The sequence below is a fragment of the Haliaeetus leucocephalus genome, unplaced genomic scaffold (genome assembly GCF_000737465.1).
Source record: "Haliaeetus leucocephalus isolate CR32 unplaced genomic scaffold, Haliaeetus_leucocephalus-4.0 Scaffold395, whole genome shotgun sequence".
Taxonomy (NCBI): domain Eukaryota; kingdom Metazoa; phylum Chordata; class Aves; order Accipitriformes; family Accipitridae; genus Haliaeetus; species Haliaeetus leucocephalus.
Window position 1 is genome coordinate 3,520,435 of NW_010972831.1, and position 25,170 is coordinate 3,545,604.

Sequence of the window (25,170 nt, forward strand, 5' to 3'; positions counted from 1 at the left end):
GCCACAAGCCGCCCCCCGAGGCCCCCGGGGGGGGCCCCCCCCCCCCCCCCCCCCCCCGCACTGCCTCCACGGCCATACTATGGCCCTTAATGCCTCAGAAAATATCCACCCCCTGCCTTGGTGCCCCTTTCCCAGCCCCCCTGGGGGAGCAGAGATGCCCCCCCACCCCTCTGTGCTTGCCCAGTGAAACACAAGGTCCGGCTCCCTTTAGGCAGTTGACCGGGGTCGATGTGTTGCCATGGACCACCCTGCTGCCGGGCGGTCGCTCTCTTTAGGGCTTCAGCAGGGTGGGGGGGGGTCCCCATGGAGCGAGGGGTCTGTGCTGGAGGGGATTTTGGCTCTTGGGATGTGGGATGGGGCTGAAGGGGGTGCAGGTGGGTGGCAGGCTGGGGTGTAGCTCCCCGGTGACTAATTCCCTGATGGAGATGCTCCTTCTAGTCCCGTGAACCCCTGTATGGGGGATTAGAGGGGCAGGTCCCTTCCCAAAGCCCTTCAAGCCAAGGCTGTGGCATTTTCCATCGGGATGCCCCCGCACCCGGCCACAGTGAGGTGCAAAGCCGCCACTTATCCCACCGTAGCCCTGTGGGAAAATCATGTCTGATTAAAGGCTCCCAAAACAGGCTTCCCGGGCCCTCAACCCCACATGCCCGGAGTACGCGACATCCACGTGATGGCAGGAATGTGGTAACACAATCCAGGCCTTGAGAAACATCCCTGGTGGGGGCAGAGGCTGGAGGACAGAGCCAGCGTTGCTGAGCGGGTGCGGAGGCTGTGTTAAGGGCAGGGATCAGCGGAGCAGCTCCTGAAAAACTGGGCACAAATGGGTCAAACCAAAGAGAAAGCCCTGGCTGCCAGCTCCACTCCAGCTACGAGCTGTGAGTGGCACACGGGCACCTAAACACTGCTTGAGGTAGCAAATCCAAACACGGAGTAGGTATCTCCAGCACCTGCAAGCTTTCCTGCACTCTCTACAAATAGAAATGTAAGCAGCTTTGGCCACGAGTCATCCCCAGCCTCCCACTGCCCACACACATTGCTTGTCTTTCCCTGCCCAGGCAGAAATGTGTCTGCTCCCTTATTTTCCTCCTCGAAACAAGTGCTGCCCACTCTGAGCAACACGTTGTTTCAGCCTGTCCCCTGGTTTTCCAAACCAAATGAGAGATTTTGAGTTAAAGGTTATTTGCCACACAGAAAGCATGACAGATCCAGTGGATTTCTCAAAACCGGTACACGTAACCCTGAGTGGGATGATCTTGCTTTTATACATGGTGCTGGGCTCCTGGGGAACAATTCAGTGTGTGGGAATCGGTGGGGAAAAGGAAATGTGGAGTAAAAAAAAAAAAATTCTGATTCCTTGTCCGAGGAAGCCTTCAGGGACAGGCAGAGCGAACCACAAGGATCCTAGCATTGCTGCAAGCTGGTGTCCAGCATCGGGAATGAGAGCAGCGAAGCCACGTGCTGGGTGCTCTGCCTGCAGCCTGCCCTATTTCACAGCCAGCACTTTCCTAACCCTGCATCTCGCAAGCGGCTCAGTACAGCAGGGCTAAAGCCAGAGACACGGCGGGAGCTGGCACCCGTCCTGCTGCCATTTAGCCTCCCAGTTGCCAGCCCCGAGGGAAGCGCAGCCTCCCCTTGCCTAGAAGGGCAGGAGAGCATCAGCAGGAACAGGAGAAACCTTCGTCTTCCTCTACAGAAAGGAGAGGGCGGAGGGGGAAATCCCAAGAGAGGTAGACTGTGCCAGTGTACAGTGTATTTTTACTCTGCGGTGGGGAGACATAGGATAAGAAGCACTGTACTTCCAGTGACAGCCCTGGAGCAGGCTGGGATGCCAAGTCCCTTTTTCCCTCTAAGCCCCTTCCCCTCAAGCCATTTCATTTGCAGCCACTTATTAAAAGCTCGTGTTAGTAAGAGCTCTTGCTGCTGGGTAAAAGCGTTACGCTGGGCTCCGTAGCAGAACTTTTCATTCCTAATAGATGCCTAAATCCCAATAGATGCCTATGCCTGAAAACTTCACATCTGTGGGAAGTGTCCATCACAGAGCATCATCCCAGCCAGCAACTCACACTCTCCCATGCCCATTTATGGGCATTTAACATATCTGGGAACAAGACAACACGAAAAAAACTCCAGTTGTCAGGAGAAGTTGGCCAGTTGGCCCCGAGCACAGTGCCACAGCACCCACTGCCCAGTGCTCTGCCTCCGACCTGGACCCCAGAGCAGGTAGCATCCCACCCAGACAGGTCTCAGCCTCTCCCTCCATCACCCACCTGGGACAATCTCCTTGGGGAGGACTCATGAGTGCAGGATTTGGCTTCTACGGGCCCTGGTCTCGAGGGTGAAGCCTTGGAGCCTCCCTTGCCTGGTGGTGCTCCCATGGGAAGTGCCACAGAGAATGCAGGGCTGAGTGCAGTGTCCCCTGGCTGATGGGATGCTGCGGGATGCAGCACCAAAGGGGTTAGAAACACACTGTGGTGTTTGGATGTCCAGAAGAGCAGTGGGAAAACGGTGCTCTTCTGCTCCCTTCTCATCTCAGCGGTGCCTCGAGGAGCTGCGAGAGCTGTCGAGGCTTCTCTGAGCAGCTCCCAGTCATCCAACCGCGTCATCAAAAGGTGCAGGGGGAGCAGAGCCCCAGTGCCTGGTCCATGAGCACCTTCTCTTGCAGGGCCCAGGATCTGCAGCCATAAGAAAAGCCTGAATGCTCTGTTAGTGTGGACCCTCCACGCAAGGTGCTGAAACAGCCATGTTCGTGCTCTACTGCGCTTTGCTGTCCTCATCCATGGGCTTGGGGCTGCTTATAGCCCGGACCCTGCGGGGAAGGGGGCTATTGCTCCTTCTCCCTCTGCATATCCCGGCAGGACTTGAAGAAGTCACTACGCAGCAGGCGGTAGAAGAGGATGATGTTCATGGGCGTCATGATTGCCATGCCCACCGTGCCTACAGCGTACGTTGCCGGGGGCACGTTCTCCCGATTGAGGAAGAGCCAGCGAGTCATCCAGGCCAGCGTGGCGATGCGGAACACCACATAGGTGCCCAGGTTGATGATGCTGTTGAGGCGGTAGCAGGTGGTGTGCACCAGGTTGGCCATGAGCAGGATCTGCCGCAGGTGGAGGAAGATGGAGTTAATCTCCACCAGTAAAGCCACGAGGGCAAACCCGACGTACTGATGGAGCAGCACTGCAATACCAAAGCAGACAATCACCTGGGAAGGAGAAAGAAGACAGGCTGAGCCCGGGAGCTGGTTGCTCGCAGCTGCTGCAAACCAGAGCCCTCCATGCTTGGGCGCAGCGTGGAGCAAAGGTGGAAACAGTTATCACGCCAGTGCCAAACTGCTGGTCATCACCCCACACATAGGTTTGCAGCATTGCAGCCTCCAGCCAGTGCTGCAGCCTCGGGCATGAGATAAAGCCTCCCCAGTGTTGCATGAAACCTGAGCAGGTTTCTTTTTTCCTGTGGGAGGAGAGGGAAACACTTCTATAAACTCCAGGTTGTCAGAGGAGACAGAGCAGCCAGACCTAACCCTGCTTTTGTGGCCTGGGGAATGCAGTTAGTTGTGGCCCAGCAGGTTTTTCCGCACACAGTGAACGGCTGAACGGGGCAGGAAGGGAGACGTGTAGCCCAGGGCTACTACGGTTGCTGCTGGCTCAGGGATTCTCCCCCGAACAGGCACGCCGCAGGGATTAAGCAGCTTTGGTGCATCAAAGAGCCTCGTGGGATGCCCCAAGCCTGGCCTGAAGCACCGTGGGGCTGCTGGGTGCTGCAGCAGAGGACAGGGCTGTTAGGGGCAGAGCGGGCCTGATTCCTGCCCCGCACCCTCCCTGCCAGGCGGGGGGAAAGGCTCTGCCTGCCTGCACTTCAGCACACTCAGTCCTTTCTTCAGTTTATACTATTAATGCTGTTCTCTGTATTGGCTCTTTAATGAGATTATCTGCTCCCTGCTCGTTAAGTCACTGTCTTGGCCTGAATTAGCTTTCTTGTGGAGATGACCTTTTGACTTGCGAGCAGCAGCTGGCAGAGCCACAGGGCTCGCTGGGGTCTGTGAGACAGCAAGTCTGACCATCGCCTCCGCTGTTTCAACCCAGGTAGGTCCTGGTACTGTCCCTGTCCCCCATCCCCAGGCTGTGCAGACCCCTGTGCCTCCCCTGTAACCCACAGTGTCTCCGCTGCTCAGCTCCAGGCGGTGCTACCCCCCTGCTCTGCAGCATTCGCAATGCTCCAGCATCCGGACATCAGAGGCGATCAAAGAGAAACCCACGCTGGGCACAGCCAGCAGCAAAGCAGGCAGAGGGCCCCACTGGCGTGGGCCTTCTGCACAACGGCTGCTCCAGCCACCCCAGCCCCATGGCCACAGCTCTGACCCGAATGAGAGGAAAACACCCTGGGGAGTGGGAAGTGGAAGGTGGGATGTGCAGCCCTTCCAGGCAGATGCTCCAAGTGGCCGAGAGCTGGCAGGAGCTGAGCTGCTTGCCTGTGCCGGTGGGGACACCTGGGTCACTGCCGGTCCATTACACTGTTATGGATCAGCCCTCCAGCCCAGCCCCTTCCCCCCTACTCTGTGCACACATGTGGTTTTTTTCCTACCCCATGTTTGGGTGTCTTTCTGCAGACCCTTGAAGAGTACACGAGTCCTGTAGGACCAAGAGGAGCTCCAAGCCCTGCTGTCTGGGCTTCTCTCCCCAGGCAGAAAAATCAGACAGATTTTGTAACAGACAGCAATGCCCACACTAGCAACAGCACGAGCCCTGCTCGTGTTCCCCAGCCCCAGCCTCCCTGCTGGTACAAGTGCCAGGGTCTGTCCCTCAGAGAGCGGCCGCTGGACTCACCACAGAGTGATGGAAGAGCAGCTCCCAGGACTGGTGAAGTTTCTGATTGCACAACATGTCCACAAAGTCTTCAAGGAAATAACCTGGCATCAGAGAGGCTATGAGCAAAGAAGGGGGCCAGGAAGGACTGTGCCAAGTGACCCCCCCCTGCCCCAGCAGGGTCTGCACCTGACTGGGCTGGGCAGCCCCTCCTGGGAAGTGATGGCCACAGCTCAGCCCAAACCTTTTGTGTGTGGAAAGTCACGCACAGAGCAGGATCACACACAGCAGGAGAAGGAAATTAGTGTGGTTTGGGTCCCTCCTGCAATCACTCTGTAGGATGTGCTCCTAGGGAGAGGCACTAACTGATCACTTGGATCTGTTCCTGAAGAAGGGTGACAGCAAAGGCAGCATGCGGACCCTCACCCTTGTTACTGTCCCAGAACTGGATCTCTTTCAGCCTGGAGCACTTAAGAGCTGCAGGATTTGCTGCCACCGAACCAACCCCATGCTGGCATTTTAGATACTCAGACCTCCTTGCTGAGCTGTAGCCACGCTGGAAAGCCTGTTAGCACTGACCACAGGGCTGGTGACAGATCTGCAAGAAGGTGACAAAGTGGTGGGGGGGAGGCTTCACGCAGCCAGGGGACTCAAAGCTCCTGGCCTCCGCACTGGCAGATTTAGCTCGAGGCTTTGGGGGGACCTGCATCAACCCCATATCATGGGCATTTTTGGGATGCTCCAAGCCCTGGCTGCCCCACGAGGACGGTGGCAGGCAGCCTGGTGCCCAGTACCTCCTGGCTGCGGGTTCCGTGGGACAGAAAGGAGCCACTGTCCTTTGCCAAGAATAGGGCAATTGTCTGGGGTGCCTGAGACATCGCTGCCCATGACATGGCTCGAGGGGCTGGTGTCAGGCACTGATGAGCCCCTGGGGACCCCCCGAGGGGCAGAACGGGGGGCAGCCCGCTCCCCCCCACCTCACCTACAGATACGGCAACCAGGCTGTGTGCCCCGGGTGGGTGCGTGTCCACCAGGTCCTCGGACAGCCCGGGGTGGAGGCAGAACCTGCGGGGAGAGCAATTGTGAGTGCCGGGCAGCACCAGCGGTTCCCCAATTCCCTTCCAGTGTCCCTGCTGCCCACCTGGTGCTGCTGACCACCCCGGAGCCCTCCCATCCCCCTGGTCCCCCCACGGTCACCCCTGAACTCCTGTTCCCCCCCCCTCCGAGTCTCCCTATCCCCTGCTCCCCCTGTGCTCCTCCACCTCTCAGTGCCCCCCCAACTTTCCAAACCTACACCCTCCTCAATGCTCCTCAGGGTGTCCCCCCCCCACCCCTGGCAAAGCTCAATCTCCCTCCGTGCCCCTTCCGTCGGGGTCCCTCGATGCCCCCATTCCCCTCCAGTACCCCCAGTCGTCGTCGTCCCCCCCCCTTCCCCAGCTCACCCTGCCAGCGCCCCGCCGCCGCTCAGCACGCTGTGGGCTAACGACGTCCAGATGTTCCGCCACTTCCAGCGGTTCCGCCGGGCCGAGGGCGGCGGCGGCACCAGCCGTTCCAATCCCCGGTTCAGCAAACGGAAAGCGGCGAAGGACCCGGCCACCACCAACAATCCCGGGCTAAAAGCCATGGGCATCCCACCGGCCCGCAGTTTCCCCCAGGGTTTCCCATAAGGGCACCGATCGGGGCTGCTCGACGGCTCCGCCTCGATCGGCCCCGGGATCCGCCCCGGGCACCGGCACCGCCCTGCCCCGCTCGGGATGCGCGGCCCCGGGGCGGGCGGGGGGAGGGTTGTGGGGGGAATAACCAGCGTCGTCCCCGCAGGGAAGGGCCGGGTGGGCTGGCTGGCACTGGTATTTCCTTCGTCCCCTCCCACGCGAAGATGCAGACACGCAGGGGAAGTGCTTCTCCTCGGAGCGTGTGACTCAGTGGACCGGGGTGGGGGGGTAACGGGAAACGAGTGTGTCAGCCTTCCCCGGGCATCGCAGGGCAGGAACGGTGGTCACCCCAAAAGCCGGCTGTAAGGGTGGCACAGAGCGGGGGCCTGGGTGTCCTGTCAGTGTGCTAGAGCTGGGGACACCTTCCTCGTTCCCCTCAGGTTCCTCCTCCACTTGGGTGGCACTGGGTGGCTGAGGAACTCACCCGGGATGTGCTGCGGCCGGTGGGCCTTCGCCCCAAAGCGTCCCTGGCATGTGATGCCAGTGAGGATCTTGCACTGTTGTTCTGTGCCGGAGAGCTGTCCCCCACCCTGGGTAAGGACTCCCCCAGACACACACCACCGGCTCTGATTGCATGTCGAGCAAGCAAAAAGCTCTGAATGCTTCGCCAAAAAATAATGCTCTGCCCGCAGCACTGTTGTCCTTCATCCCTCTGTCCCATGTCTGGTCCCGAAAGGAGCTCCCCGATGTCTGGGATACCCCAGCGCTGCTGTCCAGGGTTTGTGGGAATTCAGGATCCCATACACAGAATTTCTTTAGCTCCATCCTACAACTATGCTGCTTTTCCAGCTTCCCGTAATTTGATCGCTCCCTTGTTGCTTTTTGATGTCTCCACCAGAAGCGTGGCTGCTGCACAGACCTCGCTTCTCTTCTGCAGGCAGGATGAGTCACCATGTACACACCGATTAATGTCAAACTCTGCCTTTCCTTTGAGGTATTAATTTCGGATGAATTCTTCTACTTTCTCTTTCCTGAAACAGAAACGTGTGGAGCCTCAGCTCTCAGCTGCTGCCCTGATTGGGGTGATGGACACTAAAACATCAACAAGTAATACACTGATGGAAGGGACACTGAGGAGGGAAGCGATTAAATCAGATTCGAAGGAGAGGAGTGAGATAGTCCCCACCTATAGAAACACATCTGTTCCTGCTGCAAAAATTTGCTTAAAAACCGGACAAGACAATGTAATTTCATAGCAGTTAAATGGCAGGGAGGCGCTGCCTGAAGTAATCAGGAGACCTGGCTGCTCGGGGGATTATAAAGAATCTTGCGTATTAGGGCTTGAAGGATCACATACGCTAATCTGTTACTGAGAAGGCCAAATGCAAAGACATTTCTGTTTAGTATAAGATATGCCGAGGAAAGGGAGACATGCCGGGCTGCTCAGGGCACTGAGGAGAAAAACCGTTTAACAATTAATTGCAGTATAAAATTTCAGAGAGATGATTCCTAATGAGGACTCGTCTGCAGTGTTTTAGCCTCAGAAATCTCGGCTGCTCCTTTCTGCGGTGACAACCTTGCCCTTCACCTGCCTGCAGGTAAGTCCCAGACCATGAAACGCCTGCAAGCCTGGCCCCGTTTGTCCCAGGGGCTCCTCCATTCACAGTATTATTCTTCTAAAGAGGAACATTTGGCCAGGCTCGGGTCAGGGACAGGAATAGTTAAAATGTTTCTGGACAGTGGAGAGCTTTTACCTGCCACTTCTGCGAGGGAGGAATTTAAGCCGTGATTAACTGAGATTCTGGTTCAGGGGCTTTGATCCCACTGCTAGAGCACTAGCAACAGCTACATACATAGTACTTTTTGGATACTTTCAGCCCAGATTTTACTTTAATTTTACCAGGACTTGCTGTCAGACAGTGGTTTCTTACAAACTTTTTCCAGCTTTTTCTCCTTTTCTCCCTTCCTCTGCAGCAATGGCATTAAGCAGGAATGGTTTTAGAGCTGGAGACTTCCAAGCCCAGTTCCAAACAGGTCCCTTGACACCAAATTAAGCCAAATATTCAGCCACGTCCCAGAGGCTGGGAGGCCAGACTTGTCCCAAAAGAAGCCGTACAGAAGAGCAGGGACAGGAGCTCTCGGGCACAGCTGCCACCAGAGGTCCCTGCACGCTCGCTGGAGAGCTGGGAAGAGCGGCCCGATCTGATGGGACTCTTCATTCACACCTTATTTGGAGATATTGCCTTTTTCACCTAAATTTCGAGAAGTTTTCCAACAGTCCCCGAACGACCTCATTTTTTGCAGGGAGGCAGCTCAGCCTGGTGATGGGTCGCTGCCGGTGCCTGCTCCCAGCAGGGCAGGGAACTCCTTCCAGATGTCAGCAAGGACGTGCTAACATCCATCCCGTAACGCCGTGGGGACCACAGCTAATCCCACAGCAGGGGTGTAAATGGAGTGTACAGCAGTTTTTTTCAATAGCTGGACAGTTTTTTTTCTCCCTCTCACAGGTTGGAGTTTCTCTGCAGCAGAGAGAACCCATTCTCTCTGGGTGGGAGAACCCATTCTCCACAATAAAGAGCTGGCAATTTATTGATAATCCCCCATATGAATTCTGCCAGATAAACTGTGTCCTCCCTCAGATGCTCCCCACTACTCCTGGATGGGGGTTTGGGTGTACTTTCGCAGCTCTGCCATCCCTTGCACAAGGAGGAGACCACTCTGCTCCTGAGCACAGCCGGGGGCTCGCCAACACATGTGGGAGCTTCTGACACGGCAAAGTCCTTCTGGCAAAAGTCACGCTCTTGTTTTTGGAAAGCCTTGCTCCCTTAATCTGCTGTTTTCCAGCCAGGGAGGCATAAAGCCCATCTGCTCATCTTATGCCAGACCTGGATAACACCTAAAATAATTTGAGGAGTCCAAGATCTCAAGCAAATCAAGCAGCTTGGTTTCCGAACTTTAATTAGCTGTTGTCTTCATCCTTCTCTAAAGTGTGTCACTACTCTATCTGCTACGTCATAAAAAATCAGACGATATAGGAATGCTTTACTCTATATATGCACATTTTCATTCAGAAAGTCTATAACTCCAGAGTTATGAAAGGATCTACTGTGCAAAATGCATGCTGGGTACGGCAAAGCACACCCAGGCATTGCAGAGGTAGCTGTGAAGAGAGATGAAATCAATGCAAACAAGAGCGTCCACTCCTTCCAGCCAGAAACACCTTCCTGATGTGGAAGCTGGATATTCTCCAGGTGGACCTGGGGATATACTCACCATAGCCACAGGACAAAGGTACATTAGTCATGCAAGCATGGTGAGCAGGAGAAGGGTTTCTGCTGGCACCGACAGCGCAGAGAGTTTTTACTACCTTTTTCCCCAGCCCTTAGCTCCATTTCACACACACTCACCCCCCTCCAGGATTTAATGCAAGAAATGCCAAAGTGTGCATCACTTAACCACTGACCTCAGGACTTGATCTTATCTGGCAGAGGAAATCATCTGGCTTTGCGCCGCAGCCCATCCATTCACCCTGCTCAAACCTGTGAGCTCGGCCTCCCGAGGGGAAGACTCTTCCCTTCCCTCCCCCAAGTGTTTTGACCAGCCCTGCAGGTGTTCTGCTGTCCAGGTTGGTCATCCTTCCTGAGATCATTCCCTGAATAATACAGCGTCTCCTGGGAGTTTCACAGCACCGGGATGCTCTGGTACCAGCTACTGGCCGCTGCCTGGCCAGGCACAGCATGCTGCCTTCTGCAGCCTGGCGTGCAGGAATGCCCCCCTTACCCAAGAGCCAGAGCCACCCAGGCAGAGCCTGCTTTGCCCACGTAATAAACAACCCCATGGCAGATTGCTCTGGATGCTCTTGCTTTTGGCCTTCTTCCTTTTTCCCAGGACTGGAAGTCTTTTTTTTCTCAGGTTTTGGCACAAGGGACCTGTAGGAGAAACCTGTGACAACAGTAGAGCGTCCCTAAGGATGCTGCAGGCTCAGTTGTCTCTCAGGGGCTTGGGCTGGGCCAGCTGCCATGATCAGGTTGCACAAAGGACGTGCTCTCTCCTTCTCACCCCAGTTGCACAGATATGCTGTAGGATAAAAAAAATAATTCCATGGGCAGACACATTGACGGGCAAAACCCCTTCAAGCACAGCAGCATGGGCAGTTCCTTATATCTCTCCTCTGCTTTCAGTAGCTGACATGGCCCAAATTTGTCTACTTTCTGAATTGTTTATCTGCTGCTATTAGTAAGTTCCTAATTAGTTATTCAAGTTCATTCTTTCCTTGTGGTGAACAGTGAAATGTGGGGCCAGGTGTCTGCCCAGCCTGTATCCCATCTCTCACCACCACCAGACAGGCATGCTTAGGAAGAAAATGTGAAACAGCACACATAATTATTCTTACCCTATAAGCAAATTCATTCCCACTAAAAATTTCCTTTTCCATGTCTTCCTCCCTTGTGGGATAAACATTTTTTTCCCCTGTATAGTTCACCATTCTCAAGCTTAAGTAATTTTTTATGGATATCTGTCTGCTTTCTGGTTACATCATGATGTATTTATGACCACATGCTTTTTTTGCGATTCAGACAGGTTCAGAATGAGCCCTGCAAGGTAGAAGCACGTCTCAGCCCCTACACCCACTCCGTGCAGCACCACACGTTGCTGAGCCCACTCGATTCCTCCTGCATTAGGAAAATAAGCACAGGAGCTTCCTAACTACGTCTCCTGCTGCTGCCGGCTCTGCAACTTGGAACAGGTTAGGTTCCCTCCTGAATTCTCTCGTTATTAATATCACAAACCAAGCTGTTCTGAGAGCGGTGTCCCATTAATCATTTTAGCTCTGCTGCAGTTTGCACCTCGCTTCCTCTTCCTGTGCCTGAACAGTCTTCAATAACATTCAGCTCTGTGGGTAGCGCTCGGTTAAAATCGGCAGGTCTGCTAGAGCAGGGAAGGACCCTGACCTGAGCAAGCTGGGGCCAAGCAAAGGTGGGACAAGGATGCATCCACACAGCCACAGCTGCATTACGGCATGAAAAAATGTGCTACACCAGCTGACAGTAGCAGGGACTTGAAGGGAGGAGAGCTACCCCCCTTAAATCTTCGCCTCTAAACTTGAATTTTCTGGTGTGCTGACAGCACTAGAGAGACACAGCAAAAGTGAAGATACCTAATAAAATATGAGGTCAGCTCAGCAGCTCTTGTGAGCCAGCACCAATGCAGACAGCAGGTCTGGTCAGAGATTTCCGATGCCTACCTGGGCTCCGCTCACGTTTGAGGGCACTGCTTCTTTTCGCTCTCTTCCTTCCTGTGTTTAATCCTGCTGTGTGTTACAAGCAAAGGTCTTAGCCACACTGAGCATCTATCTCTGGGTTACCTAACAAAGGGCCAAAAGATGCTTACAGGTCATCTTTCCAAAAATCTGCCTCCAACACCATCCCATTGCCTGAATCCCTCGAGGCCATACTGTGTGTTCCTAGGTGCTGGCTCTCAGAGATGCAGCAACACAGCACCCCTGCAGCTAACCTGAACCTTTCCTCTTACATCCAGTGCCCTTTTCAACTTTCTACCCTTTGCCATTATCTTTGGCCCTATCAGAAATGGGCATTTTGTTTTGCTTTTATCCCTTTGCATTTTATAAAAGCCCTTCCCCAGCTGCTCAGCTGCATCCAGCAGCATCCAGCAGCCAAATTAGCTGCTGAGCCCCGCAGTGTGGATGCCAGTGCACAGGACCGAGCTCCATCTGGCTCGTCCCGAAGCCTCCCACAGCTGCACATCTTTGTACCTGCCACTTTGCCGGCGCGCTGCAGCTTTCATCCATAAGCAAACAATGTTTTTCAGGGATTTCTGCTGAGTCAGAGAACGTCTCCGCGAGGGCTGCTGCTTCTCCACGTGGGAATGCGCTTCTGGGGAATAATTACAGAGAGTTTAAACAGGGACGTTCGGCAGCCAAATTGCTTCATATTCAGGCTCCTGGCCAGGAAGGCAGAGCCCAAAAGCTGCTTGTTGGCACTGTGAGAAAATACCTCACACCTGAGCCCATCATGGGCGTGCATTGCCCATGGGCTAAGATCACTCCTTACACGGCAGCACCACGGCACCCAGCACTAAAAGAAAGTATACTCATGGCTTGAAGGGTCCGACAAAGCAAGCTGCTTCACACATCAGCCAGCTTGCATTTACTGAGCATCCCTGTGCATGTCTCTTCTCTGGGCCATGCCCACCAAAGGATTTTTATCCTCCCCTCCCCACACTGGATTTGGGAACGTGCTGCGTGGCAGAAAGCCCGTCAATGCAAAGCTCTGGTTCTGCAAGGGAGATGATGGAAGCACACTGATAGTAACTTTTCCACCCCTAAATTTTGAGGCATTATTTCAAGGTTGTGAAATATATTGACTGCGAAACAGAGACAAGAACTGGAGTAGACGCAAACAGCGTAGGCGTTACTCTCAGTTTTTTGCAGCTCCCACTCTGTTCCAAAAATAGTACAGCAGGGAGCACGCTGCTTGGTGACATCCGTCAGGGACCAAAGGACGATGAGACCATGTGCCTGGACATCAGCAGAATGAACCAGAAGCAGAGCTGGGATGTAATGCACGTGCAGAGGTGCTGAACGCTTCATGTTCCTTAAAATCAATGGAGAGAGATCTTAGCAAAAGATCAAATTAAATAGTTTTAAATGTTATTGAAATATATAAAAAATAGTAATATCATTCCAGAGCGCTGCAAAAATACGTTGCACTGAGCTAGAGCGCTTTCCATCAAGAAAAGGGGCAATGGGAAGCCACAGCAGAATATCACTGCATCCACTCAAGTTTCTGTTCACACTGCACACAATGCACCCGGTCTTTAGACCACACCTGCGCTGTAATTCCTAAGTGCCCTTAATTCTTTTGCAATTCTAAACCTGAGCAAAATACACTTAATTAGGCACAGACCAGTTGCAGAAATCAGATAAGACTCGCTGGCAGACAGCCGCTTCCAGGAGATGCCTCTGCTGAAGGACGGAGACGTTGTGCAAGTCGGGGAGAGCATCACCCAGCCGTGGGCTGGCGGCAGGGAGAGCACTTGCAGTGAGACGCGAGGGTGTCACCTCTGCAGAGGAGAAACTCGCAGACGGCAGCGCTGGTGGCTTTCCGACTCCGGGGTCGGGTGCCTGAGCCCCCCACGGTGGGATCGGGTGAGTACCTGCTGATGTTTCTCCTAAAGGACCTGGGAGCGGGGCAGCGGCGCGGTGGGGATTTGCAGGAGCAAGTCACCACCCTGCATGGAAACTTGCCTCGAATGACATTCCTCTGCTCCATTTCTTGCTTTCTTCCTCCAAAAGAGAGGGAGATTTCTAATCAGCCTCTCAGCTGATTGCTAAGTCAGGGACAGTGCTAACGACCAAGACTTTTGGCTCTTTTCTAGCCCAGGAGGCGTTTTGGGCAGGGATTACTGCTTTCGTGGCAATTACCGTGAATAACGTCTCTGCACAAATGTTGGAGAGAGTTCGGAGAGGCTGAAGCAGCTCTTCAGACCCTGATTTGGGGGAGCCATGGGATATGGCAGCAGCACCTTGACATGAATAATTGTATTTATTTACAATGGTCATTAGTTGTATTTGCTCACTCACCCTGCGCTGCAGTTGAGTTTAATGGGACACGGGGCTGAAAACAAAAAGCGGGTTAAGTCGGAGGAGAAAAGGGAAGAGGAACAGGCTTTAGGTTTGGACACAAAAAAGGGGGGAAATGTGTGTTTTCCACCAGCTGAGTTTTTTTTTTCCTGCTGTACTGGGAGTTTGGGACCCCTTGGTGCTGACCTGCTCCCAGCTGGGGCAGCGGTGGCCCTGTATTTTGGGGTGGGATTTTGCAGCGATGGCACAAGGGTGCATGGGGAGGATTGTCTGCCGAGGGGTGAAAGACAATGCCTACGGGCGACAGCACCCATGTCAGCCGACCCTTCCCTCTGCTTGCCCACAGCCACCGGCATGGACGGCGACGACACCGTCACCACCGAGGTCTGCAAAGAGGCAGATGTTGGGGATGGAGAGTGAGTACCCGGTCCCGGCCTGCTGCCGTGAGGCCTGCAGGCAGCAGGGGTGGCACCACCATGGCAACAGCCGCCATGTTGGCAGCCACCATGTTGTTGGCTGAGGGAGCGGCGAGGGGCTGAGCCTCAGCTCCCCAGGGTGCCCACCTCTCCACGTCTCCCACAGGCTCTGGGAGGTGATGGTGGCTGGCTACCCGGTGCTGCTGGTGAGGAACAAGAAGGAGTTCAGAGCCCTGGGCAGTAAGTGCCCCCACCACGGTGCCCCGCTCAGCAAAGGTAACCCTGGCTCTGGGCAAGGGGGAGAAGCTGTATCAGGGCGGTCAGCTCTCTTCACTCGGTTGTGGGGGGGCTTCTCTATTGCAGGAGTCTTGAAAAGGGAGAGGCTGCGTTGTCCCTGGCACGGCGCCTGCTTTAACATCAAAACTGGAGACATCGAGGAATACCCTTCTCTGGACTGTCTTCCCTGCTTTAAGGTGACTTCTTGTCTCTTCCTCCTCCCAACTTGGGCCATGTCCTGCATACCACTCGCATTCATTCACTCTCAGAAGCTCTGTGTCCCTGACACCAACTGAAAGCACCCTGCCCTGGCCACAGCTCTCTCGTCAAGGTCTCGCAGAGCTACAACACATGGGATGGTTTCTTGGGATCATGTAACTCCCCATCCTAAAACTCCATTCAATCAAAGGTGATGCCATACATCCTGGTATCCCTCATAGCCAGCACAGCTCTTTTGGAAAGAAAAAAGGATTTACACCTCTTCCTGAGTGCTCTTAGGATGAGGAGAAAAGCTCATGAGCTCCTCAGCATTGTTTGACATCCAAGATCCCTACAAGTCACTCTTGGTGTATCTGAGACAGATGGCCCACTGGACCAGAACCTCCTAGGAAAGCTCCTACCACAACCTCATGAATGCAGCACTTAAATGTACTCTCCTTTCACCTCTTCAGGTAACAGTGGAAGACGGAAAGGTGTTTGTTACAGCAAAAAAGAAGGTACTGACCTTACCTGCTGTGACTAAGCACAAGCAGCACCTTGAACTACGTATGATTTCAGCATTTCTCGTTTTCTTCTAGGATCTTGAAAGCAGCCTGAGGGTGAAGGACACAAGCAAGCGATGCCTTCTCAACCGGGAGACGATGCTGCTTCTGGGGGGAGGTCAGTGAAGTGGTCTCTGCTGTGCCCTTCCCAACATATGCTGTGAGCTGTCACTCTTTTCTCCGGGGAGGACTTGCCTTCTTCCTCCTACTCCATAGTGACGTGTAAGAGGGCTGAGATGAACATCTCTTGTAGGTGTGGCTGCTCTGGTGTGTGCAGAGACACTTCGCCAAGAGGGCTTTACTGGCAGGATCATTGTGGTCACCAAAGAGAAACATGTTCCATATGACAAGTCCAAACTGAGCAAGGTTCGTACGTGAGAAGGCCAGGACTGTGCCTGGGTACCACGTGTGTATTAGGGACATGACCCATACTCCGGACCAGACTGAGCAATTGAGTGAGACATTTTGGCAAAGCAGGAGTGTTGATAGGGTATAATTTCCAGCTAACATCTCACTTCTTCCTCCCAGAAAGTCTTTGATCAGAGTCCACCATAAGGTAATGTTTTTATCTCCTTTCACTGAGTTCTTCCAACTAGAGTTTGAGTTGATGGGTCTTTCTGAGGGAGTACAAGAAGATGATGGAGATGGGGCAGTGTGGGGAGCTGTGATTTACTAATGCAAAATTTACCTCTTATGCAAACTTACTTCCTGGCAAACACTGCAAGAGTATTGCTGTCTGTAAGAAGTGCTTTATTTCATATTTCTGTTTTGTTTCCAGGAAATGAACTTGAAAGCTGAGGACATCTACCTGAGGAAACCTGAATTCCTTGATGCTCACGGCATAGAGTTCTGGATGGAAAAAGAGGTACAAAAGCAGCTGAGCTCAGTCCTCAATGGGTGGTCCTGTTCCTGCCATGGGGAGGGGATGCCCACACCTGCAGGCACAGCGCTACATTTATAGACATTAGGGCTCTGCCTAAGTACACACATTATCCTCTGGGACAGCATTCCAAGGTCAGTGCTAGGGATGGTGTGCATGCCTTGGATGTAACACTGATCTGGGCTCCCCATGGACAGATGTGCCCATCACATGTGAAGAGGGTGACCCTTGAAACTAGCCTTCTGCACATCCTTTAGAGGAACCTAGATTTCGTGCTGTCATACTTAGTGCTCCTAAAGCCTAAGACCTGTAGGAGGTGAGAGAGAGGACCCCAGCATTCCTCATCTCACGTGAGTGTCCAGGAAGAGGGCACACAGTTGCAGGCAAGCAGAACGGATTGATGTGGCAGGACACCAGTGGACCAGAGGTACATGTCTGATCTTTGCCTCCTTTCTCCTGCAGGCAGTGTCAGTGGATTTCCAGAAGCAGAAGGTCTGCTTCATGGACGGGTCCTCTCAGAAGTACAATCGGCTGCTCATTGCAACAGGCAGCCAGTGAGTGCACAAAGCATTTACTACACACAAAATTTTAGACAGGACAAGATGGGTCAACATTGGGATGTGGAGGTTTTCTAGACGTGTGTGAGAGGGAGGTGGTAGGAGATGAGCTGAAAGGACAGGATGGGATGACACAGCCAAGAGATTGCATGGGTTTGTGCTTCCCTCTCATTCTTTCTGTTTCATTTCTCATCATGAGACATATCTGGATTCTCTCTCTTTCAGCTCCAGCTTCCTCAAAGTCCCAGGTGCAGACCTGCAGAATGTGTGCATTCTCCAAACCCCTGAAGACTCTAGCAAGATCTTAGAGCTGGCAACTGGGAAGAATCTGGTGATCGTAGGAGCTTCATTCATAGGTACCAGGCTGGAGTGGGTATCAAGTCATCAGTGATAGCCTTGAAACCCACTTCTGCTGCATCTGCAGATTAACTAGAGGCCCTAGGGGAAGGGATGTTCATTCACTACCTGGCTGGGTTCCTTCCCAGAGCCCTGTAGCTGGTGGGGATATGTGTTACACAGCACGCACTCACTCTTTCCTCTGATAGCCAGAAATTTTGAGAGCTATAAACAGTTTCTGGACATGGACAGAGGGAAATGTGCCTTATGAAAAGGTCGCTGTCCTTCAGAGGAGCTGGATTCCCCAGAAGCATTGGGAAAGTGAGGGGGTAAAGGCAGAGAAAGGGAGTTATTTTGTACACAACCAGGAGCTGTTCTTTGCACTTCCTAATATCCAGGTCCGTAGTGCATGAGAGCAAAGAATGGGGGGAGCTAAATACCTCAGCCCAGAAATGCATAGAAGAGCAGTTAAGCACTGGCAATACATCAGATTTGTTCTCCCCACCTGGAAGGGGAAAAGATTTCCAAGGAGCAGGGTGCAGGTTCATGCTTGCAGCAGGCTTACCTTGGGCATGCCTTTCCCCTGCAGGAATGGAGATAGCTGCCTTCCTCTCAGACAAGGCTGGTGCCATCTCAGTGGTGGAAAAAAAGGAGTTCCCTCTCCAGAATGCACTGGGTCCACAGGTTGGAGGTGTCGCCATGAAGGTTAGGAAAACCTGGTGCTAATTTCTAGGACGGAGAACGCATGCTAGCCAAGCAGCGCTGTGACCTGCAACAGCCCAGGAAATCAGCCCCCACGCTGAGTCATAACACTGCGTGCCCAGCCACCTTTCTCACACACAGTTCACTGAAGGAGATCTGCACACATAGCTGGTCCCAACCTCCGTCACACACGCGTCACACTTCCCAGCTCAGCTTCGTCTCCAAGGCCTCCTGCTTCATCCTAGACCCACCTCACACATCAGTCCTGACCAGGACAGCAGAGCAAAGCCAGGCTTCCAGGCACCCTGCACCAGCCAGGGACACAAATGAAACCTCTCTGCAGCCTGGAGCAGCAGCTAAGCTGCCTGCCTGGGTTTTGGCTGGGTATGGCTGTTTTTACAGCAGTACAGCCTGGAATTTCCTAGTGAATACTCAAACCAGCTTCCTCTTCCTTTTCAGATGCTGCAAAATAGGGGGGTGAAGTTTTACATGAAAACAGAACTCTGTGAGCTGAAAGGAAAGGATGGAAAGGTCAGTCATGCCATTGTGATCCCTGAACTGCTAATTTTAGGGGAAAAAAACCCAAACTGAGGTATAGCACAGTGCCTACATCTAGGCTTTCCTCTCCCACATCTAGACCCTCACATTTATTTTCATTGAGCACAACTCTGGGCTCAGATGGCACCAATATGTGTTCGTATCCCAGGGACAACAGTGTGATTTTCTCATACATTCCTGGCAACAAGCGTTAGTTGAACAAGGTGATCTGAACGTGGGGAAGAAAAAAGACAGCAAAGAATGAGGCAGCAGGGAGGCTGCAGGAATTAGGACAGAGTTTTTAACTCTCTGTTAACGATTCCTGCTTGCTTCCTAGGTCACAGAGGCTGTTCTTGCCAGTGGAGAGAAACTACCCGCAGATGTGGTCGTGGTGGGAATAGGTAAGAGACCCTAGTTGGGAGAGGGAGGCAGCTTTGCGAATGGGGAAAACAGCCAGCAAGCCCAGAACATCACAGTTCATTCCCAGGACACAGTTCCCTGCAGTCTCTTTCCCGCTCTGTTATCATCCAGCCTGTCCTCTTGGCCCCAAGCACCTGGAGAAAGGCAGCAGCCCATGAGCAAACACTTGGCAGGAGGAAAGGAGCTACTTACGCTCTCAGTATAACTTTGGCACACTTGCTGAGCTCCGTAGGTCACTGCTGCATTTTCAGACCATGCCTTGTTCTGGGCCCTGGTTTTATTGCCCCTGGATTAGCTCAGAACCAGCCCAAGCACTTGTCACTGCCACGAGCTGCTCTGCTCCAAGCAGGCTGAACAGGCACCATGGGCATGTGCGTGCTGTAGGGCCGAGGCCAAGTTTCCTCCCTGCCTTTGCAGAGCTTTGTCCTTGCTCCTCTCCCTGCAGGGGTGTTCCCTAACTCAGCATTTCTGAAGGGCACCTCCATCGCCAGAGATGACAGCGGTGCCATCCTGGTGGATCTGGTAAGTGCCAACTGAGTATCCCTGGTCCACACCCAATCCCTTCCCTCTCATCGTTGCACTAATTGCTTTTTATCCCATTAGCGCATGCAAACCAACATCCCAAATGTTTTCGCTGCGGGAGATGTGGTCTCCTTTCCTGTAGCGCTGCTCAACGGGGACCAGTCCAGCATCCATCACCAACAGGTGGCCGAGGCCCATGGTGAGACAGTGCAGCTGCCTCGCGTTCCAGCTTCCCTTGGAGATGGGCATGGAGGGAATGGGGCAGAAGGGACAGCAGGATAACAAGAGGCAGGGGACACTTCTTCGAGGACCTACAAAAAAATATTTCCTCTGCTGGTTCATCACAGGTCACATTGCTGCCTTAAACATGCTGAAGAAAGACAAGGAGTTGCACACTGTTCCCTTCTTCTGGACCACAATGGTTGGGAAAACCATCCGCTATGCAGGTAGGAGGGGGCAGAGAGTTGGGAACAGTTGAACTGCTTTCTAGCCCATTTGCTCATCCGCCAGCTGGGTGGATGTAACAAGACAGCAGTTGTAGAGTTTACCTGAAGCAGCTCAGGTTTTAGACTGGCTGCCATGGCAAATTTGTGAACCCTGTTTCTGAGCTCTGGGCCTGAAGGTTACCCAGAGCTCTCGTTCTTTGATGATCTCCCGTGGCTTAGAAGTCATGAAGGAGGAAGAATTTCCCTCTCCAAGCCAAGGAAAAGCTTGGGATCATGATGCAGCCTTGTACCTCTGGATCAGTTCTGCTTGTCCAGGGCCTTCATGCCTGCTCCCCAGCCCTGTGGCAGCTAGTCACTGTCCCCTCTGCTCCCACCTGTGATGGCACTGAGGTGGGATGGGTGGCAGCTGCTGTACCAGGGCTCCCCGAGCAGGCTGCGACGCTCTCTCTCGCAGGCTGCGGGAAGGGATACACAGACACTGTTGTGAAGGGCAGCCTGGAACAACAGAAGTTCCTGATCTTTTACATCAGGTGAGTGAATCCGTGGCCAGTCTGTGCCCCGACTCAGCAGCACCCTGGGGATAGGGCACGGTCTCCTCTCCCTTACGGCCTGCAGAGCTCCCGCAGAGGCTCCACATCACCTCCCACGGCTGCGCACCACAGGCAACTGCTGGCCGTTGAACCAGCAGTGAGATGGTTTCAGAGAAAACCAAAGCAGGGCAGGGAAGGAGAAGAGGATGAGCTTCCATGAAGACACCAGCTGGGCAGGGAGCCTGAGACACGTCTCCTCTCCCTCTGCCTCACTGCTCCCAGGCTCGGTGCCCAGCTCCCAGCAGTGTCAGGCGTTCCCGTGCACCCTGCAGTACCAGCCACCCTGCCCTGAGCCCTCCAAAATACAGCTGGCCTCTAGCCAGGGTGCCACAGGGATGCTACCGTGCTCAGTTATGTACACTGAAGAGATCTACATTCTTCCGCTTTCCCTTTCAGGGATGGCTTCGTGACTGCAGCTGCCAGCCTGAACTGTGACCCCATGGTGTCTCTGATTGCAGAAGTTTTATATTCAGGGAAACAAATCTCTAAAGAAGAAGCAGAGTAAGTGACAACCTGACCGAGCTGGTGAGCAACTCTGTGCTGCATTCCCCACGCCAGCAGAGTCCACTAAGAGATGTGAAGTCAAGATGAGTTACTGCAAATCCCCACAGTACCTCTCATTTGCAGGGCCTGGGACATCTGCAACATACCTTCGTTGGCAGAAACCCAAGCTCAGTAGGTGCCCTGCTGTGAGGGGCACAGAGTCAACCAAGTGTTAACAGCTCCACATCTTCCCATCCTGGCACAAGAGAAATAAAATCATGAGCAAAGCTGAACCCAGCGCCTGCATTTTGTGCTTGCAGACAGCCCTTGGCTGCTCGCTTGCATGCTGGGGCAAAGCAAAGCAGCGCTTTTCCCTCTCTTCTGCATGGGGATCTGCTGGGCTGGGTACGAGGAGGATGCCTAAGTGCTGGATGGAGCTCAGCTGAGGGTCTGAGCAGGCAGAAGCAACCAGACATTCACAGAGCCACTAACCCCTCCTGCTCTTCTCACTGGCTGTTGGCAGGGAGCTTTCATTCAGCACACCGGTCACGCTGACCTTCTACTTTGCAAAAGCACATTTTCCCAGCAAGGGGAGCTGTGACCGAGGCAAGCTGCTCTCCCAGCTGGGAACTAGATATAGTCTGTGTGCAGGAACTTGCACGAAATACCCTACCCCTAAGGACAGAGGGCTGCCATCTGACCTCTGAGCAAGCAGCACCTGCTGGCATTGCTACAGCTGTCTTGAATATTGCATTAGCTGCTGCAGCAAGCGCTTCCCACCCCCTGACAGCAGCCAGCCTCCAGCAGAGAAATCCCAGCCCCAGTCAGCATCTCCTCTCCTGCTGTGTCCCTCCATGCTGGCTGCTTCGAGGAGGTGGCTAGATGCTGCAGGAACCACAGCCTCGATGCTAGGGGAAAGAGTTACTAGATTTTTGCAAGGCAAGAGTGAGCAAAGCTCTGCTTTCTACAGGAAACACTGCACTTACTCACCGGTCACATGGGGCTTTGCAGGAGGAAGGGTAAGCCCCGAGAGCTGGGCAAGTTCCCGCAGGGACGCTTACTTTATCAGCCTAAACCCCTTCTGCTTTTACATTAAATGCAGGCTAGACAGAGCCCGAGCCTGTTTGGTCAGCAGGTGAGATACTGCAATGCTGGTTTTGCGTTAAAAGCACAAACTTGCACTCTGGCACCTTCTCACGTATGAATTTGACCTGAAATATGGCATTTTACATTTCCTCACCCCAAGGGCTTGGTGCTGCTGCTCAGGGCAACTCTCTGCCCTGAAATAGCCACGTCTTACTGGGGAAAAGAGCTGGTTTCCAGCAGAGCAGGTCAGTCCTTCACAACGACAGGAGGAAGCAGCAAATCTAAGCGTTACCCCTTACGCTGAGGCACACAAGGGCAGAGATGCTGGTGGCCAGAGCATGCAGCTCCCCCCCATATCAAGATTCGACAGCACTGTGCTGCGTGGGAGGGGGAGCACTGCCCAGGAGCTGCTCCTCCTTGCCCTCAGGCATCCTGCACAGACGCACCCCCACAACTTTTTGCCCCCTCGGTGCACTCCAGGACTTGTTGAGCAGTGAGCAACTGCCAGCTATTTTGTATGGACTTGCAGCAGGGCAGCTGCGGTGGAAGACACTGGCTCTGCCTCAAGCTGGAGGTGTTCATCCATGGTCCTTTCTGCTCAGAGAGTGATCCGAGGGGGTTCAGCAGCCCCACTCTCTCCAGGTGACCACCACCCCAAAGAAACTCAGCTTCTTGTAGCCATCAGCAAGCACACACCAAGCAGAGCAGCTTTATATAAGAAGGACAGACCCCAGGACAACAGATCTGCTCCACTTCCACCACTTAATGCCACTTTCTGCACATCACTGGGTGCCAAAATTTGGTACCAGCCCTGCCTTGGGTGGCTGGAGCCAGGACAGGCAGATTTAGTTGAGACTGTGCAGACTTATTTCAGCACAAGCCCCTTCTTCCCTGCCCACCCTCGGAGCTGGGACAAGCCATGCTCTTCCTGGCAGGCCCTGAGGAGCAGCGCCCAGACACTCCTCTGCTTCCCAGCCACCAAGGCAGACTGGGAGGCAGTGGTCCCGGCATTCCCATGGGAAAGGCACCTCCAGGACCCCTGGCTGGGTCCAAACAGAGACATTTCACACTGCACTGAGCTGTAGGAGGGCTGGATATACAGCTCCCCTCTCACCCAGTGCAAAGCAGGGGGGTCTCCATCCTTGGAGAGCAGCTCGTAAGTCCCCTTTGGGGCAGTCTTCTGCTTCTGTCCACCAGCAAGGCAGAGCCTGGACCATGGAGGAGCCCAGCAAGGATCACCTGGGTCCCTCTCAGCACTGCCAGCTCCAAATACCTGGAATCCCAGCTCTGCCCCAGGGCTGGCCGCAGACGGGGCTGCCCAGCCTTGCAGGACAGTGGTTCCCGGAACAGACGTCTGGGGCCACGCGTGACTCGGCCCTGAGTCACCCACTCCCTGTGGCCCAGCCCCAACCCGCACCAGGGCGGTGTGGGTGTGGAGCCAGCCCTCTCCTCTGGCTCCATCCCACTGCCTGGCATGTTGCAGGACTAATCCTGCTCCTGAGCTCAGCAGCAGGTCAGTCCAGCAAGCTACACCCAGCATTGGGTCACCTCTTTTGCTCGGGACAAACCAAGGGGACCTGAACAACCAACCCTCCACCCACAGACTCCAACGTGGCATCAGACAGGGACTGAATTCAGGCGCTGTGGCCCCACTCGCAACACCCCGCAGGGTCCGCAGCCCCCACCGCCCTCCTGCCAGGCAGGTCTGGGCACCCCACAGGCAACAAACTTCCTAAAACTGAACTATCGAGCAAAACAGAAAGTTTAATGCCTCTTTTGGTCTTCTCTAGTCATCTCTCAGCTCAGTACCACCCCACCGGTGTGGGGGACTCCACTTGACAGCCCCACTGGCAGGGCTGCCCGGCAATCCCCCAGCCAAGGCTCCGTCTGGAGGCTGCGAGGAGACTTCTTCATCCTGGTCGAGCTCATCCTCAGCCCTCAAATCCACAGGACGCTGCGGACTGGCTCATCCCAGTTGCTCAGGGCACAGGTTCGGCTGACAGCCAGGGTCCCGGTGATGAGACGAGAGTGGCTACATTCAACAGTTCTTCAACTGGCAGCTTTAGCTACTAGAGAAGGACATAAAGCTTGCCACTGAAGAACTGGTGCTGGTTAGCCAGGAGCGAGGCAGTGGCACAGCACCTGGGAAGGGAACACACGGATCAGAGCCAGGATTCAACCGCGCTGAGACGTCACCCACAGCAGCCCCCCCAGGCGGCAGAGCTGCTCCTCTCCTCCACCCCAGCACCAAGTCCTGATCCACCACCTTGTCCTTCCCACCAGGAAGCTCCTCAGGACTGAGATCCCGCAGGATCCCCTCCACTGTCCCAGGGGATCCAGAGGCAGCTCCGACCTCAACTCTTCCCATCCCTCACCCAAAGCAGGCAGTGCATCAGCTCCGGCACCTGCAGACGGCCTTAAAATGCGAGTGATGGGCAGGGAAATCAAGGCCATTTCTGCCGGAAAATAAGAGATAAGGCAACCTACTCCAGTAGGGACCGGTGGCCACGGTAGCCTTGGCAGGGAGGCTACTGCAGGTAGGGGTTAAGGCATTCCCCGGCTGCTCACCTCGGGCATCCGTGCTGGCAGGGTCCCACCTGGCCAGGGGCCAGCCACCGCCTGCCGGGGAAGACACTTTGGCAGGGGGCTGCTGCCAAGCCACCGCCAGGGAATTTTGGGGAGCGCAGCCTTTTTCCATGTCATTTTGTCAGAGAACAAGGACGCCAACCCTGGGGCCAGTGTAGGACCCTGCTGCTTCCCCCTCCACCTGGGAAAAACCCCTTTTCCCACACCGCCCAGCATTTCAGCTGTGTGGATTGAGTTCTGGGAAACCCCCAGGCCTCCGGCCCTGCTGGGGGGGGCGGGGGGACAGACAGCCCCGGTATGGGGACAGACAACCTCAAGAACCCCCCCACCCCGGTCAGCCACCGCAGCGGCTGCCCCACATCATCCTCCCGCCAGCGTCACCCCAAAGGCACTCGGGATCCCGGCTGGCCCCAAGGCCTTGGCAGGCAGCTGGGCAAGGCCGGAGTCCCGGAGGGTGTCGCGGCGGGGGGCTGCGGGGAGGCTCACGGTGCGGGGCCGGTGGCGGTGGCCGGGACGCA

The 25,170-nt window shown here is 54.4% G+C and overlaps 2 protein-coding genes across 2 annotated transcripts; one reads left to right on the forward strand and one right to left on the reverse strand.

Moving 5' to 3' along the window:
- Nucleotides 1-2,821: 2,821 nt before the first annotated feature.
- On the reverse strand, nt 2,822-6,474 carry TLCD2 (TLC domain containing 2). The gene is made up of 4 exons (XM_010573620.1): nt 6,242-6,474; nt 5,782-5,864; nt 4,821-4,903; nt 2,822-3,199 (listed from the first exon to the last, which is right to left on the reverse strand). Exons 1-4 carry the CDS (start codon nt 6,427-6,429, stop codon nt 2,822-2,824), a joined length of 732 nt encoding a protein of 243 aa, XP_010571922.1. The 5' UTR covers nt 6,430-6,474.
- A 7,934-nt stretch (nt 6,475-14,408) lies between these two features.
- Nucleotides 14,409-21,176, forward strand: LOC104835745 (apoptosis-inducing factor 3-like). The gene is made up of 18 exons (XM_010573916.1): nt 14,409-14,470; nt 14,637-14,746; nt 14,834-14,943; nt 15,418-15,462; nt 15,544-15,625; nt 15,761-15,873; nt 16,286-16,372; nt 16,850-16,941; nt 17,170-17,300; nt 17,870-17,985; nt 18,442-18,513; nt 18,857-18,920; nt 19,385-19,461; nt 19,543-19,660; nt 19,809-19,907; nt 20,362-20,437; nt 20,894-20,998; nt 21,125-21,176. The coding sequence occupies exons 1-18, from the start codon at nt 14,409-14,411 to the stop codon at nt 21,174-21,176; spliced, it is 1,611 nt and encodes a 536-aa protein (XP_010572218.1).
- Nucleotides 21,177-25,170: the final 3,994 nt, after the last annotated feature.

Coding starts and splice junctions, on each gene's coding strand:
- TLCD2 (XM_010573620.1), bottom strand. CDS start 6,429: ATGCCCATGGCTTTTAGCCCGGGATTGTTGGTGGTGGCCGGGTCCTTC. Junction 5,865..6,241: donor GGCGGCGGGGCGCTGGCAGG/GTGAGCTGGGGA, acceptor CTCTCCCCGCAG/GTTCTGCCTCCACCCCGGGC. Junction 4,904..5,781: donor CCTGGTTGCCGTATCTGTAG/GTGAGGTGGGGG, acceptor CTCTGATGCCAG/GTTATTTCCTTGAAGACTTT.
- LOC104835745 (XM_010573916.1), top strand. CDS start 14,409: ATGGACGGCGACGACACCGTCACCACCGAGGTCTGCAAAGAGGCAGAT. Junction 17,986..18,441: donor TTGGAGGTGTCGCCATGAAG/GTTAGGAAAACC, acceptor CTTCCTTTTCAG/ATGCTGCAAAATAGGGGGGT. Junction 19,908..20,361: donor GAAAACCATCCGCTATGCAG/GTAGGAGGGGGC, acceptor TCTCTCTCGCAG/GCTGCGGGAAGGGATACACA.